Source organism: Trachymyrmex septentrionalis, unplaced genomic scaffold, assembly GCF_001594115.1.
Source record: "Trachymyrmex septentrionalis isolate Tsep2-gDNA-1 unplaced genomic scaffold, Tsep1.0 scaffold17, whole genome shotgun sequence".
NCBI classification, from domain to species: Eukaryota; Metazoa; Arthropoda; class Insecta; order Hymenoptera; family Formicidae; genus Trachymyrmex; species Trachymyrmex septentrionalis.
The window spans coordinates 874,872-888,104 of NW_017304864.1; the positions used below are offsets into that span (position 1 = coordinate 874,872).

General features: G+C 36.1%; 1 protein-coding gene across 2 annotated transcripts in view; it reads right to left on the minus strand.

Annotated features, from left to right (window-relative positions):
• The window catches only part of LOC108746404 (neuronal acetylcholine receptor subunit alpha-7), a 255,845-nt gene that overhangs the window by 62,327 nt on the left and 180,285 nt on the right, over nucleotides 1–13,233 (minus strand). Inside the window, exon 9 of one of the 2 annotated variants that reach the window (XM_018483144.1) lies at nucleotides 12,328–12,414. The exons of the other annotated variant lie outside the window; for it this stretch is intronic. Within the exon in view, the coding sequence (XP_018338646.1) occupies nucleotides 12,328–12,414 (87 nt within the window). The remainder of the gene's footprint in view (nucleotides 1–12,327; nucleotides 12,415–13,233) is intronic. 2 annotated transcript variants of the gene reach the window in all.

A 13,233-nucleotide genomic window follows, 5' to 3' on the forward strand; every position in this document is an offset into this window, starting at 1 on the left:
TACATCAACTTTATGTGGTTAAACTTATTTTTCTACATTGTGGAAAATTAATCAATGTCAGTATGCGGGATTGATAAACTATCAAAGATATCTCTTTTTTTCTTATGTATATTTTTACATTATCATTATATATTATTGCATATATTGGAATATCCGTTAAAACATTGATGCAATGAAAGAATTTTAAAATGAAAGCTGAAGGAATGTGTGGTTTTCGATCTGGCTTGTATTTGCCTTTTAGTTTTATACACCTTGACTTTGTGGAAAATTAATCAACGATGGGTTAGTATGATATTGATAAACTGTCAAATATATCTGTTTTTTCTTACGTACATTTATTGGAATATTCATTAAAAGATTGAGGCAATGAAAGAATTTTTTAATGATAATTGAAGGAATCGTGTAATGCCCGAGCTGGCTTATATCATATATTCAATTTTTAGTTTTTAACTCGATACTCCACCGTAACACTGTGATTTTTTCTTGTTTTTTCCGATTTGATCTCATACACGCTCAACTTCAAGATACTTTTACATTCGCGATATAATCATCGACGACTCGAGATCAGCCCCGCGGCCAGGGAGAATCGGTTTTTCTTCCCCACGCGCAACCGAGGATCTTCTTGGATCGAGCGGACTTACCTTACGCTTCCAGGCTGGAATAGAGGAAAGAAGGGATGGAAAAAGACACCAAAGACTTGATTATATACACGTAGTGTACACACAAGGCCCCGCAAGCTCTGAAGTCGCCCGCGTCGCCTAACATCATGTCTCTCACTCTGGCGAGTCGAGAAACGCGCTCACTCAAACAAATCAAAAGTCGTTTATTTCGGCGAGAGATTAGGAGGGAAAAGGTAGGACGCGTGCCGCACACTGCAAATAATGAAACGATTTTCTCTCTCTTGAGTTTCTTCTAGTTTCCGTTTCTCCTGCGCGGAGTGGAAAAGAAAAAGTATTAGGGTACACGCTTAGAAAATAATATTAGCATCTCGATATAAAGGGACAAAAATTGGATGGCGCAATAATTTTTACTGGAAAAGATATGGGAGAGATCGAGATCACGAATGGGAAATGGGGATTTAGAAATATCTTTTGGTTTTCAGACCAAAGCCGCATTTAATCATTGGTTAAATAAAAATAAACATTAGGTGGAATCTTTCTTCGACTACATGGATATGAATAGTCAGCAAAAATCAAGTTGATCACTCAAAGAGGAATGATCAAAGAATTTTCTCTCCAAGTTTGGTCTCGAACACAAGTCGCGATTAAACGACCGATGTTCCGATTCTTCAGAATCCACGGAGTGTTCTTCAGGATCGTTTCTCATTTCTCGTCTCTCTCAACTCGTTGATCAAGCTGCAAACGATCGAACGATCTTCTTTGCCGTCGTCTTCGACATATGACAAGGGATTCCACGGAGTGTGGATTACGATACTTACCGGGATGTCTCAGATTCGAGAGAGGATGGCGCTAGGGAGGCTCGCGCATCTTAAAGAAATTACCAACACAGGGAAGATGCTTCTCGAGAAAGCTGATGGAGCCTCGCGTCATAGGAAGCAATAATGAATGCACCCGTAGTCAATTGACCGATCGATTGACCGATCGATCGTCATCCTGACAAGAGAACCTAGCGTGTTGTACAGATACAAAGTCGTCGCACCTGAGCATTACACGTACGCACCGCCATTACGCGATGCGGTCGGCGAGCAGCCGCTATCAGTAACCATGCGGCCACTAACGCCTACGAAAACGCTTCGAATCTGACCGCAGACCGGATTGCAGAGAGACAATTAGCCGAACCGCCCTGAATCACGAGACAGGACGTGAACGAGCGATCTGCGATCCTCTAAATTACGAGACAGCAACGGCATAGGATTCGAAGAGGGATCTTGTAACCAAACTCTCCCAACTAACCCAAATTGTACAGTATCGATAAGAACGACTTGTTGTATAATACCCTCTAATCTGAGATTTTCATGCGACCGTCACTCTCCTATCTCGTGCTACGCGTCAAGACGACTTCTATCCTCTGGCTTGGCATTAATTTAATCGCGCTCTCGCGCAGGGATGAACGCGCATATTTGCAAAGTCGATCCCCTGGCAGAAACGTCATCTGGGAAAGCGCGGAGTAAGCCGAACGAGCGAAATGGAGTTCGCCTGCCTGCACGATTTTCCACGTTTATCTATATTCGTACAGGCACGAGGGAATCGATTATTCTGCGTCCGATAGCTTCTTCGGGAGAGAGAGAGAGGAGTAGACCCCGCCTCTGTTCCATCCACCCTGAGTGCTTCGAAGTACGAGACTATGAAGACATGATTGTCATAACGGAATAACTAACGAAGCGAATCTGAGAGCAAATAATGAGACAACACGTCGACGATCGAAATAGAACATCAAATAATAAGCTTAGTAGAAAATCGATTAACAGGCCTCGAGAAGTCAAGTGTGTTCGTAATTTTGAGATTTAATTTGTAGCTTGTGATATTTCCATAGCGTCATTTTCGAATATTTAAAAAATGGTAATATTTATAGTTTAGTTTTTAAATAATTTTATGTTTACGATAGAATTTAATTTAAAGCTAAATCATGTTGAGTAACAAGATGGAATGTTGTCCGATTGCCAATGATATAAAAGTTCATGGATTTTATATTTCATTGAATTTATGGCATTACTGCCACGGCGATGAAATTCTGTTAATATTTTCGACAGCATTGTCAGGGGATTTGTCGAGAATATCGCTTTACAGTCGCATTGAATTTACATTAGTCGAGTTCACTCGATAATGTACTGCTAGGTAATGCGTTCTGGGTGGCCAGCATAAGACCTGAGCTTTCAGAATTAGGATGCGCATTGATATCATACTGGTCTATTTTTGCATTGTTCGATAATCGATATCCATTAATGAAGTTTACTAAATCCATGAAGGAAGAGTTAACGTTTCAAACAAAGCAAAATATATTCATATTGCGAACGTACAAAATATATTTCCTTGTTAACGTTACTAATAATAACTGTAATTAAAAAATACGACGAGATTTATTCATTAATATGTACTCACAATTTGACTTTCCACCTTCGTCGATTTTAAACTTATTGTTAAACTAGTACAAAGATACAAACGAACAAATACCTCAATGAAATTTAATAAGCAATTATAAATAAAACTCAGATTGATAAGAATAAATTAGATAAGAGAAAAATCCTACTTTCGATCAAAGCGGAACTTAACAAACACGTTTCTTTGAAAAATTCTCTCACTAGTTACTGGTCCCTGCAAAAAATATTTCCACACGCTCGGTGAAATTTTGGTAAGACGCTTATTTCGAAAATTCGGGAATACCAGGTTCAAATCTTGGTTGAGGTGATAATTTTCGTAATCAATTCTTTACATATTTTACGTATTTTAAAATTGACGATCAATTGTAATTTGTGATGTCATTTCCATCTTCAGTTATGAATTTTTAAGTCCGTTTTAAGTCCGAATAAATCAAATCAGCGCGTAGTTTATAGAACTAAAAAATTTATTTACAAACTTATATATATAAATATTATTAAGCATCGAGATTAGCTTCGATCAAAAATGGAATTCGCGTTGTCTTATTTAATTTATTAAATTTAATGTATATTAATTTGCAAATAATATATGTTTTGTCTGTTATTTTAATTATTGAATCTTGATATAATTTTCAAGACAAGAATAATCCCATTTTATTAACAATAATAACAATGATAATTCTGCTGAGATATTCGTAATCACTATCCTTGTGCGATGATTTCTTCAAAAATGTTTTATTCCTGACAGAAACCTGACAGTTTCTCGGTCGACTATTGCCTACATCGATCAACGTGAGGCTCATACGTACAGTGACATATCCGATATTTTGGAAACTTTTGATATCATCCGTTTTTGCATCGAACCTCGAGGTGCAATATCGTCGGTTTCAGATACGTGTGATGGAAATTGAAATTTGCATTGCTCGCTGCGCTCCTTCTTCGGAATCGGGGCGAATAAATGGAACGCCCGAACGATTCGCACAATACGAATAATGCTGGGTTAACGAAGATACATGAGTCATAAAATCGCACCGCTGCAAGCGCGCGAAACGATGGCGACAAAGTTTCCTACTTTCCTACATTAAAATCGCTCGGCAATAATATTCTAATTAGAAAGTTTCTCAACAGCCGCTAAATGAACTATTAATGACGCGAAATATCGGTATATCGATGCTATATCGTAGTCTGCAATTGTTATGTGCACGGTTGCCGTAAAGTTTTAATTAAACGTTTCGTATTTTAACGCGAAGCGCGCGCCATGGAATATATTTATAACTCACCCGAAAAGCTAGACATACAGTTTCATTTGAAAAAGTCCCAGCGGTGAGAAACTTCATAATTTAGAGTGAAGGATAATGATTTGCCAGAAGTTCAAAGGATTTAACGTTACACATATCGTGGTATGAAGGCCATTGATAAAAAGCAAAAAGGAAAATATTAATAAAAAAAAACATCTCTCAATGGACAAGAAGTAAAAAGATATAAGTTATCTATTTAAAATTTTCAATCCTTTTTTAGAATCATTCAATTCGAATGTATTTTTTTTGTGCAAAATGCTTTTTATACTTTCCTGTACAAATCATACGTCATAACGTATTAGACTTTAATTTTATTTTGACAAATTCTTCAACGAATTTGAAATCTTTTTTGGAATTCTGATGATGAAAGCACCAAAATTAAAGCTTAAATTTTTTAGGACAGTATATGTGCTCATCGCGACGAACAAAAGTACTTTTTTTGAATGCACAGGCATTCTTTCGAGATACATTTGTTTGTCATGCATCGTATATTTCCTTCAACACCCGTATGGACTAGAAATAATTATGCGGCAGCACGTTGAGCGATTTCGAGGCAACACCATGGTGTTGAAAATTGCAATTGGTCTTAAAAATGCATCGCCTTGTTCGATGGCGTGAAGAGCGTTAAAACTTGGTCTGCGAGATAAACATAACTTATGATGGGTATGTGTTATCATCACCACGCGGACGCGATATCGGCACATCAGAAGACGATGGGATATACAGCAGCCATACTGTATAGTAATACAGTAGCTGTCCTTGCACAATCGCCTTCGACGTAGCTGACGGGGCCTCTTTCCACTCGGCTGTTCGGCGTGGCAGCCGTTGCATAAATTTACATGGTGCACGGCAATGATCGGTCTCGAGGTTTACAAAGCGGACTTGGGTTCGTCGACCGCATCAGCTTTCCGTCTCACGCTATTTTCTTGTCACCGTTATGGATTATCCTGTCGATTTAAATCGCGGCTTGCGTACTTCTCCGGGCACGAAATTGAAATTACAAAGCTGTCGCTTACGATTTTTTAGATTTGACCAACAGCTTAACGCTAAACTCAGTAATGTAAAGAATAAGTTACTAAAGGACCTCGCACAAAACCACAGATTTTTGGATCTCAGTGAAATTAAAATTTTAGGCTTAAATTATAATATGTTTTAGTTTTTGACTCACTGATTAAAAGTTTTCTTAGGCACAGCCATTATAAAGGGACGGATTTTGCTGTAGCAACATTTGAAAGTTGTTATTTCAGGTCTAATTGAATTAAAAAGTATCTTTAGTTACACTATTCATTTCTTAATACTTTAATACTTTTATGCACAGAATAATTAGATAAATCAATTGATGTAGATGTAAAGAAATACATAGTTATTAAAAAAAATATCTGGTTTGCAAGTATTGCAAATTGTATAATTTTTTTTAAAAACAACTATGCGTTTTCCTTACATCAATTGATTTATCTCATTATTCTGTGCATAAAAGTATTAAGATATAGTTATAAAAAAATTAATAGTTTAAAAAAGAGAAAAAAAGAAAAATCTTAGTCTGATTAAACTCAAAATAACAACATTCAAATGGTGCTATAGCAAAATCTGTTCATTTTTTACGATTTAAGAAAATTTTTAATCGGTGAATTAAAAACTATACTATAATTTAAGCTTATTTCATTTGAGTCTAAAAATCCGTAATTTTATATGGGGTTTTTTTTCTTTAGAGCTATGCTATAAACAAAATCGATTAAATCCAACATAAAATAATCACATAAAGTAGCTATTTATTGCTCATTTATACATGAGATAGCTCCATTACGATTAAAATTGGACGGCACTAACGAAATTTGTTTTAAGACACAATTGAATTACATGTCAAATGCGATTACGATGCGTTTCAATGCGAAACCATATGCAATTTTCAAATTAAATATATTCCAAAGAATTAAGATATGATCTTTAATATGAAATAAAAGAATGAACAAAATTGATATAACGTTGAAATATAACTATTAACGTTATAAGTACTAAATGTGCATTCAGAAGTTACAATATGAGTAAAATTAGAAGTGCATTTAATTTAAAAGTTTACTACATTAATCATTTATATTAAAGAAATATCTTTGACATTAACATCTCTTGTTCATATTAAGACACGAAAAAAAAAAAAAAATAAAATTCGTGGAATAAAGAATTATCTAAAGAAAAATCGTAAAAATGGAGGCGCAATAATTCAACGTCACTTATGTAAAATATACAATTTCTCGGATCGTTACTGTTGAAACATTGTTTTGTGGCTTACTTGTGACACGGATGTTGTAATTCCACTGGTCTTTGAGCGTTTAATGAAATTCGCGAACTATGCGATCGCACACATGACGATTAATAACGAAGCGTGATAGCTAATTTCGTGATAGCTAATAACACATTATATTCTGATTTTCGATAATCAGGATTACATGAGGCATTTCGTGATAATTAGAAATGTTTTACTTTATACCCTTGTTCGTGTATTTTGTCCTCGTCACGCTTGAACGATTTGTAAAAATGTCGTTTTACAACCAGTATATATCGGTGTTTCAGTTTACTTCCTGTGTGCACTGTGAATTTTCGTCGTTTCAATTGGCGCTGCATTTCATCCACGATGTCGAACACAGACGTGTGCGAAAGCATATTTGAGAGACAACTGTGCGATTTTACCAAAAAAATCCCGACGAGACGCTATTCGATCGTCAGCTATGAACGGCTGGACGTCATATTTCGCGACCGGTGAGCATTAATCGCACGGGACAGCCGCCATAAAGAGAGCCACAGAGTTATTCATCTGTCTATTTCGGAGCGGTTACAGAACGCCTCTCACATAGCACGGACGAGCGATTTAAATGACGAAATCATCTACTCGATAGAGAATGATTGCGATTATCCGAGACATATTATCTTAATTTATTTCCACTATGGGAAACTCTATCGCTCGTTATACAGGATAAGGATGGAGTAGCAGAAATTCTTCAAGTAGGTAAAAAAATATTTGATGACTCATATTAAATGAAAGATTTGCACAACAAAGATAAAAAATAAAAAAGTCTGGTTGTATTAATTGTAATATTGATTAAAAATAGACAAATCAGAATTTTCCGGTTGAATATATTATAATTCTAGTTGAGATAATCAGAATTTTGATTAATATGATCAAAATCTTTTTTCTAGTTCATTTTCAACAAGAAATTTTTCTCAGTAGTTGAGGGTTAATAGGAAATGCATCGTATTTTCCTACAAAATCTAACCGTTTTAATTATCTATACTGTTAAATACTTCAAATTAAATCAAGAATAATTTTCTAGATAATAAATGATGAATACGACTAAGGGTGGAAAGTCAAAGTGACCATAACATTACTAACGTTGATAGCAATCTTGCATTTTTACATCTCGATTATACAATTCATCGAGCTGTCAGGAGCAAGCACGTAATTAGCAGCCCGTGCTGTCAAGTGTCTTGTGTTAAATTAGCGATTTCATTCAATGGTATCTCCGGTCACAACTTGCGGAAGCAGCTGATAACTTCCTGCTTTCCTACGCTGGAAAGAAGGAAGCAATGGTTTCCGCGAGCATGACGAGAAAGGACGATCAATTGATGAATTTCTAATTACGATGATAGTGCAAATATTTTTATTGGATATGCCAGAATACCTGTTGCCAGTTCATCAAACTTGTAGATTGCTCGCTGAAGTCGTGTTTTTTATGTGTGCAAGATTGTACAATAATAGAAGCGAAGTCAAAAGCCATTAAGTGAAGAACATAAAATATACACATATATACGAGAATCGTTAAATTCTTAAATCCATCAAATAAATCTCGTCTGTCCTCGATGCCTATCGAAAATAATAGCGATTAAAATCGATACACTTCATTCTTTTCACTAAAGACCCTTCTAAATCTTGCTCGATGCAAAGCGAGATAGCTAACGAATGGCTATGTGAGATTATAGCATTCATCGAACGCTCATTAGAAGCTAATTTTCTCGCGCCCAGATATCACTAATCAAAAAATATGATAGAAATAGGTTCAATGATCTTGACTTTTAGCAAATCATTAATGAGCATTTTTCTCACTTTCTCTTTCTCTCTCTCTCTCTCTCTCTCTCTCTCTCTCTGTCTTTCCTTGCTGCTTTCTTATAACAAATAGAGATTTTTGACAAGAAGATATAAATCTCTATGACACTTTTGATTGTTGAAGGAAATGGAACAACAGCAGGATAGTCGAATGGCTCTGAAAAAGGTGGAAAAGGTCATTTCGTGGGAACGAAATAGCATCTAAACGAATTTGCGTCCAGTACCGCTCTCATGAAGATTTGTTTTAAGATGCATCGCACGGCGCATTTATCTTTAATGCCATGGACTTTAATTAAAGTTTCTTTCCCAAAGGAAAGAAAGCACATAATAATAACGCTTCCCCGTGTGTATTGCATTGAGTGTACACATGTATAGATGTGTGAGAGGGAATACTCTTTTTTTCCTCTTCTTCTTTCTTCTGTTGAACAATAGAAAGCACCAGCTTCTGAAAATCGATCGATTCTTCTTGCATCGCGCCTCATCGCATAGAACGAGGTCTGTTGCAATCTGTTGCTTTAACTCTAATTAGGTTGAAATGCGCTTAATCAAATTTCCTTTTCTGTCACGGCTAGAAATATAATTTAAAAATAGGTGAAAATATCAATTAGTATTAAACCAGTTAATTTAATCAAAGCTAAAATTTAAAGTTAAAATATAAAGTTAAAATAAAAAGGATAAAAGTGTATTACTTGCAATTTATTTTAATATTTCTTAAGTAAACATTATCACTAAAAGACTCGAATTATGTATATGAATTCTGGATTTATTATATTCGCGCTTCATTCCAATTTTATCTGTTTGCGATTAGAAACTCAGAGGCGTAATTAAATATAACAGTGTTTTAATTTAATCTATGCGTTGAGGGTGCTTTGCATCATATACTAAAAATATGCGCCGCCGTTCAGTAGAAATGAATTTCTAAAAGAATTAATTCAACGTGATTCAACGTAATCTCAATAGCTTCCATCGTTCATATTGCGAATTAATTGTTATTCTTGATATTTTTCTTTTAAACGGAGTTGAATATTTTTATGCTGCAGGATTATCAGGATTATACGTTTCGTTGTTGTTCAAACGCTTTATCGCGAGAATTATGCAAGTGTTATGAAAGACATCATTTTCAAAATTTGTAAACATTCAATTAAATTTATAGTGTTACGTTTATAACGCTATATCTAGCTTTTGTACATCATAGAATATTTTCCGTTAAGTTAACAAACACAATAAAATAACACGACACATTACATCTAATTTAAGACTGTTTAGCGATTTTTTTGGGGCGGTTAGCACGCTGTTTATTAAAGGAGAATAGTAAACAGATTTATATAGGTAGATATTTCTGTGTAAAACACTTAAATGGAAAACATAATACAATAGTACGTATATGTGGTTCTACGAAAAAAGATCTGAAAACCTAGAATATTATATAAAAGATGAAATCGGAAAACGGAATTCACTCTACACGGATGTTGCGTGGAAACAAATCATTCGGGACACGTCACAGGAACTAAACGAACTAACTCGGTACTGCAAGGATCAAAGATGTGAATGCCTTGACACGTTTCATATAAACGTTATTTTATACAGTAGAATCAAGTATTTTCAAAGATTTTAAGGGACGATTCTTCACACAAATTCAAATCGAAAACTGTATATGACTGTATGTCCAGAAGGGCTAGTTTCAAAGATATAGAGTGAAAGTTGAAGAAAAAATTGCCTTTTTTTCCAAAAATTTTAAAATCTTTAAACTTATATAAAGTTTCATCAAAATAAATCGAGTGGTTTTCATAATTAAAAATAACATTTTTCGTTCAACTTGAATGTGTGTGAGAAATCATCCCTTAAAATCGTTTAGACTCACTTACTATCTACTCTGTATATTCCGTATATTACATATATATATATTATATCGTTTGACTCTCTAAAGTCCCACTTAATTGCGCTTGTAATTGTAGAAATTAATTTTACGATGATGTGCTATAATGCTCTTGTGACCATAAAACTAATTTATCATCTATTTTATTAGCCCGAGTTACCTCCGTTGACATTGCAGCGCGAAACATAGTTCGGTTCGTTTGTTCGAATTTTATTTCTGACATTCACATCTTTACTGCTTGCTATTCCGATATAACGGTTACCATCGATGCAAGTATAAAAATAAAATTGTACATAAAAGTTCTAGGGAGCCTGTCCCGTGTTGTCGTCCGCGAATGAACGCGCTGGTTGGGAAAGTAATTGTTTAGCGAATAGATCGTTTTCGACGGCACATTTCTGCAAATATATTCGCATCTTATATCACTTCAATTTTACGATGTTTCTGAATGATCTATTTAGGACAATAATTGCGATAATCCAAATATTATACGTCAATCCGCTTATTGGAGAAGCTTTTCCGACGAGAAAAACGTTCCAGTAGTACCTCATGACGAAGTATCGTTCATTCTTTATATTAAATTCTGTTGAGATCGAACGATTCATTTAAAAAATAATTATAACGTTTAAATTTCTCGCTTTGCGACACACTTTTTTGTTCTTAAATTCCGAGAGGAAAATATGAGGAAGAAAAACATCTTGAGACGTAATTTAAAGTGCGATCCTTTTCTCGTGATTTTTCTCGACTTAGTATTATTTTCCTTCTATTAAAATTTGAAATCTCGTCGAGTTTAAATAAGAAATTCAATTGGACGCGCCGGAAATCTGAACAGAGATCGGATGTTCTTCGTATCACTCTCCGACGAGAAAGCGGATCTGTATCACTAAAATGCGATAAACCGGTGGTAGGATTTGGAAGCTTTTAGCGTTGATCCACGTGATCCTTCGCGACATTCTCGACACTCTACACTAGTGTAACTTACATGCCCGGCATACACGTTGAAATCGCTGTGACAGGAAGCTATTTTCTTCGAGTGATACGCGTGTGAAGAACAGCGTCCCGTCTCGTCGGAAATAAAACAGAATTGCGGCTTATAATTGCGTAATTTCAACAATTTCGCTAGACAAATAATTTCGCGGAGCAACATAATAGGGATTGATAATTCCAACTTTCTACTCGGCTTTAAAGAAACCTTATCTTATCTCACGCAGCAATTACGTGAAATTAAGCGTCCTGAATCGAGAAGAAATTAGGGGCGAAATACAGGATAATAAGCCTTGGGAAGCAAGACGGAGAATGGAGGAGAAGCTATCGACTTTCGAGAAACGTATAATCCTGATTCCCATGGCGGTCTTTTATTTCTCTATCACGTTTCTGAGCAGCCGGTGGCAGTGTTGGTGCGATAGGTCGCCCGAACACGCCAGCTCTTTCGAGAAGCAATCGAGTTGCCCTTTTCGAAGTGCCTGATTCGCGAGTTCACCCTCGAACGTTCATTACCCGAATGATAGAACCGATCCACTTGCCATTCTAAGACTACCTTTGTAATCCGTCGTCTTCGTTTTTCCACCTTACTCTGTTTGGTTACGTCGTCGAGGTTTTCTAGGAATTACGTAAAAAACAGGCGAAGGTACATTTACAGGGCGCGCCGTTATATCATCCACTGAGCAATTAATTAAAAGTGTGATTGGAATCTTCGTATGACGTTACTTTGCAATTATTAACAATTCACTTATTCCGAATTGAGTACCTTCTTGATAGCAAATGGGGGAGTAATTTAATAGACTGTATGTTCATTCTATCTAACATTTGTGGTATTAATGATATTTCATCGTTAGTAATGTATATTGTCAATAAGCATAATGGTTAAATAAATACAGCCATCGTCAGATGATATATCGCAGCGCACCCTTTGCGTTTCACGGATATATACACATACGAATGTATATACAGACATTGTAAAAACACGCTTGCCAGATGCGAGTTACCGTTGGTTGACAATAGGTACCTATTAAAGGGACAGCGTCCGAAGTCGTCGGCATGCTTTCTGCCACGAGGTTCAGGAAAACTGTCAGCGACAGCAGAATGGTCACTCCTGAACAGGTGAAAAATTAAGCATCAATACTGCGTCGCAACGCGCGGGCTTAACGTGCTACCTTGGATCTCTAGGGTACCTAGATTTTAGATTTTAGAGTTCATTAGGCCGCTGACGCACAAGGAGATCGAGATAAAATTGCACATACAATCGCTTTCAATTTTTCCGAGCGACACAAGTCAGCTCAAAGCATATCGTGTCCGTGGATCGATTTACAAGTTTCCCTCGCCGAAAGTTTCTTGAGTTCGTTGTAAATTCAGACTCGCACTCGCGTATCGTGATTACGATCTGCCTATTGACAGCGCTGATTTGCAAATCCAGCTCGAACTGGAACGCTATCTACAGATTTCATACAAACCTGTAAAATCTCCATATTTTCGATCACGGAAAAGTACGTAGTTTGAATGTGATGCTAATGTGACGCAAAGGTTTCACATTTGCAACTTTTTCAACAACTATTTATCGCATTTTTGATCGCGATGTTGTTTTGTAGTTATTTAAAGGCTAATTTACGAGAAATTTGTTTTATATGTAAATTCCTAAAGATCGTTAGAACCGTGACGAGAAAACTAATGATTAGAACCTGCTGCGTGAAGTGAATGGTTTGTGGATGAACCAGAACTCGTTGATAATATGATATTAATGACGGTGAAGTAGTGCAGGGAACGATCCGATAGAATCCGTGCGATAGTAGCGCGAATTATGCGATTCTGCGCAAACATTTGAGAAGACATGTCTGTGAGCTCGCTCGCATGATTAAGTGTGGACGACCACAAACAATCGAATCCTCTGTATCCCGTGTAGATTCTACTTCGCCCT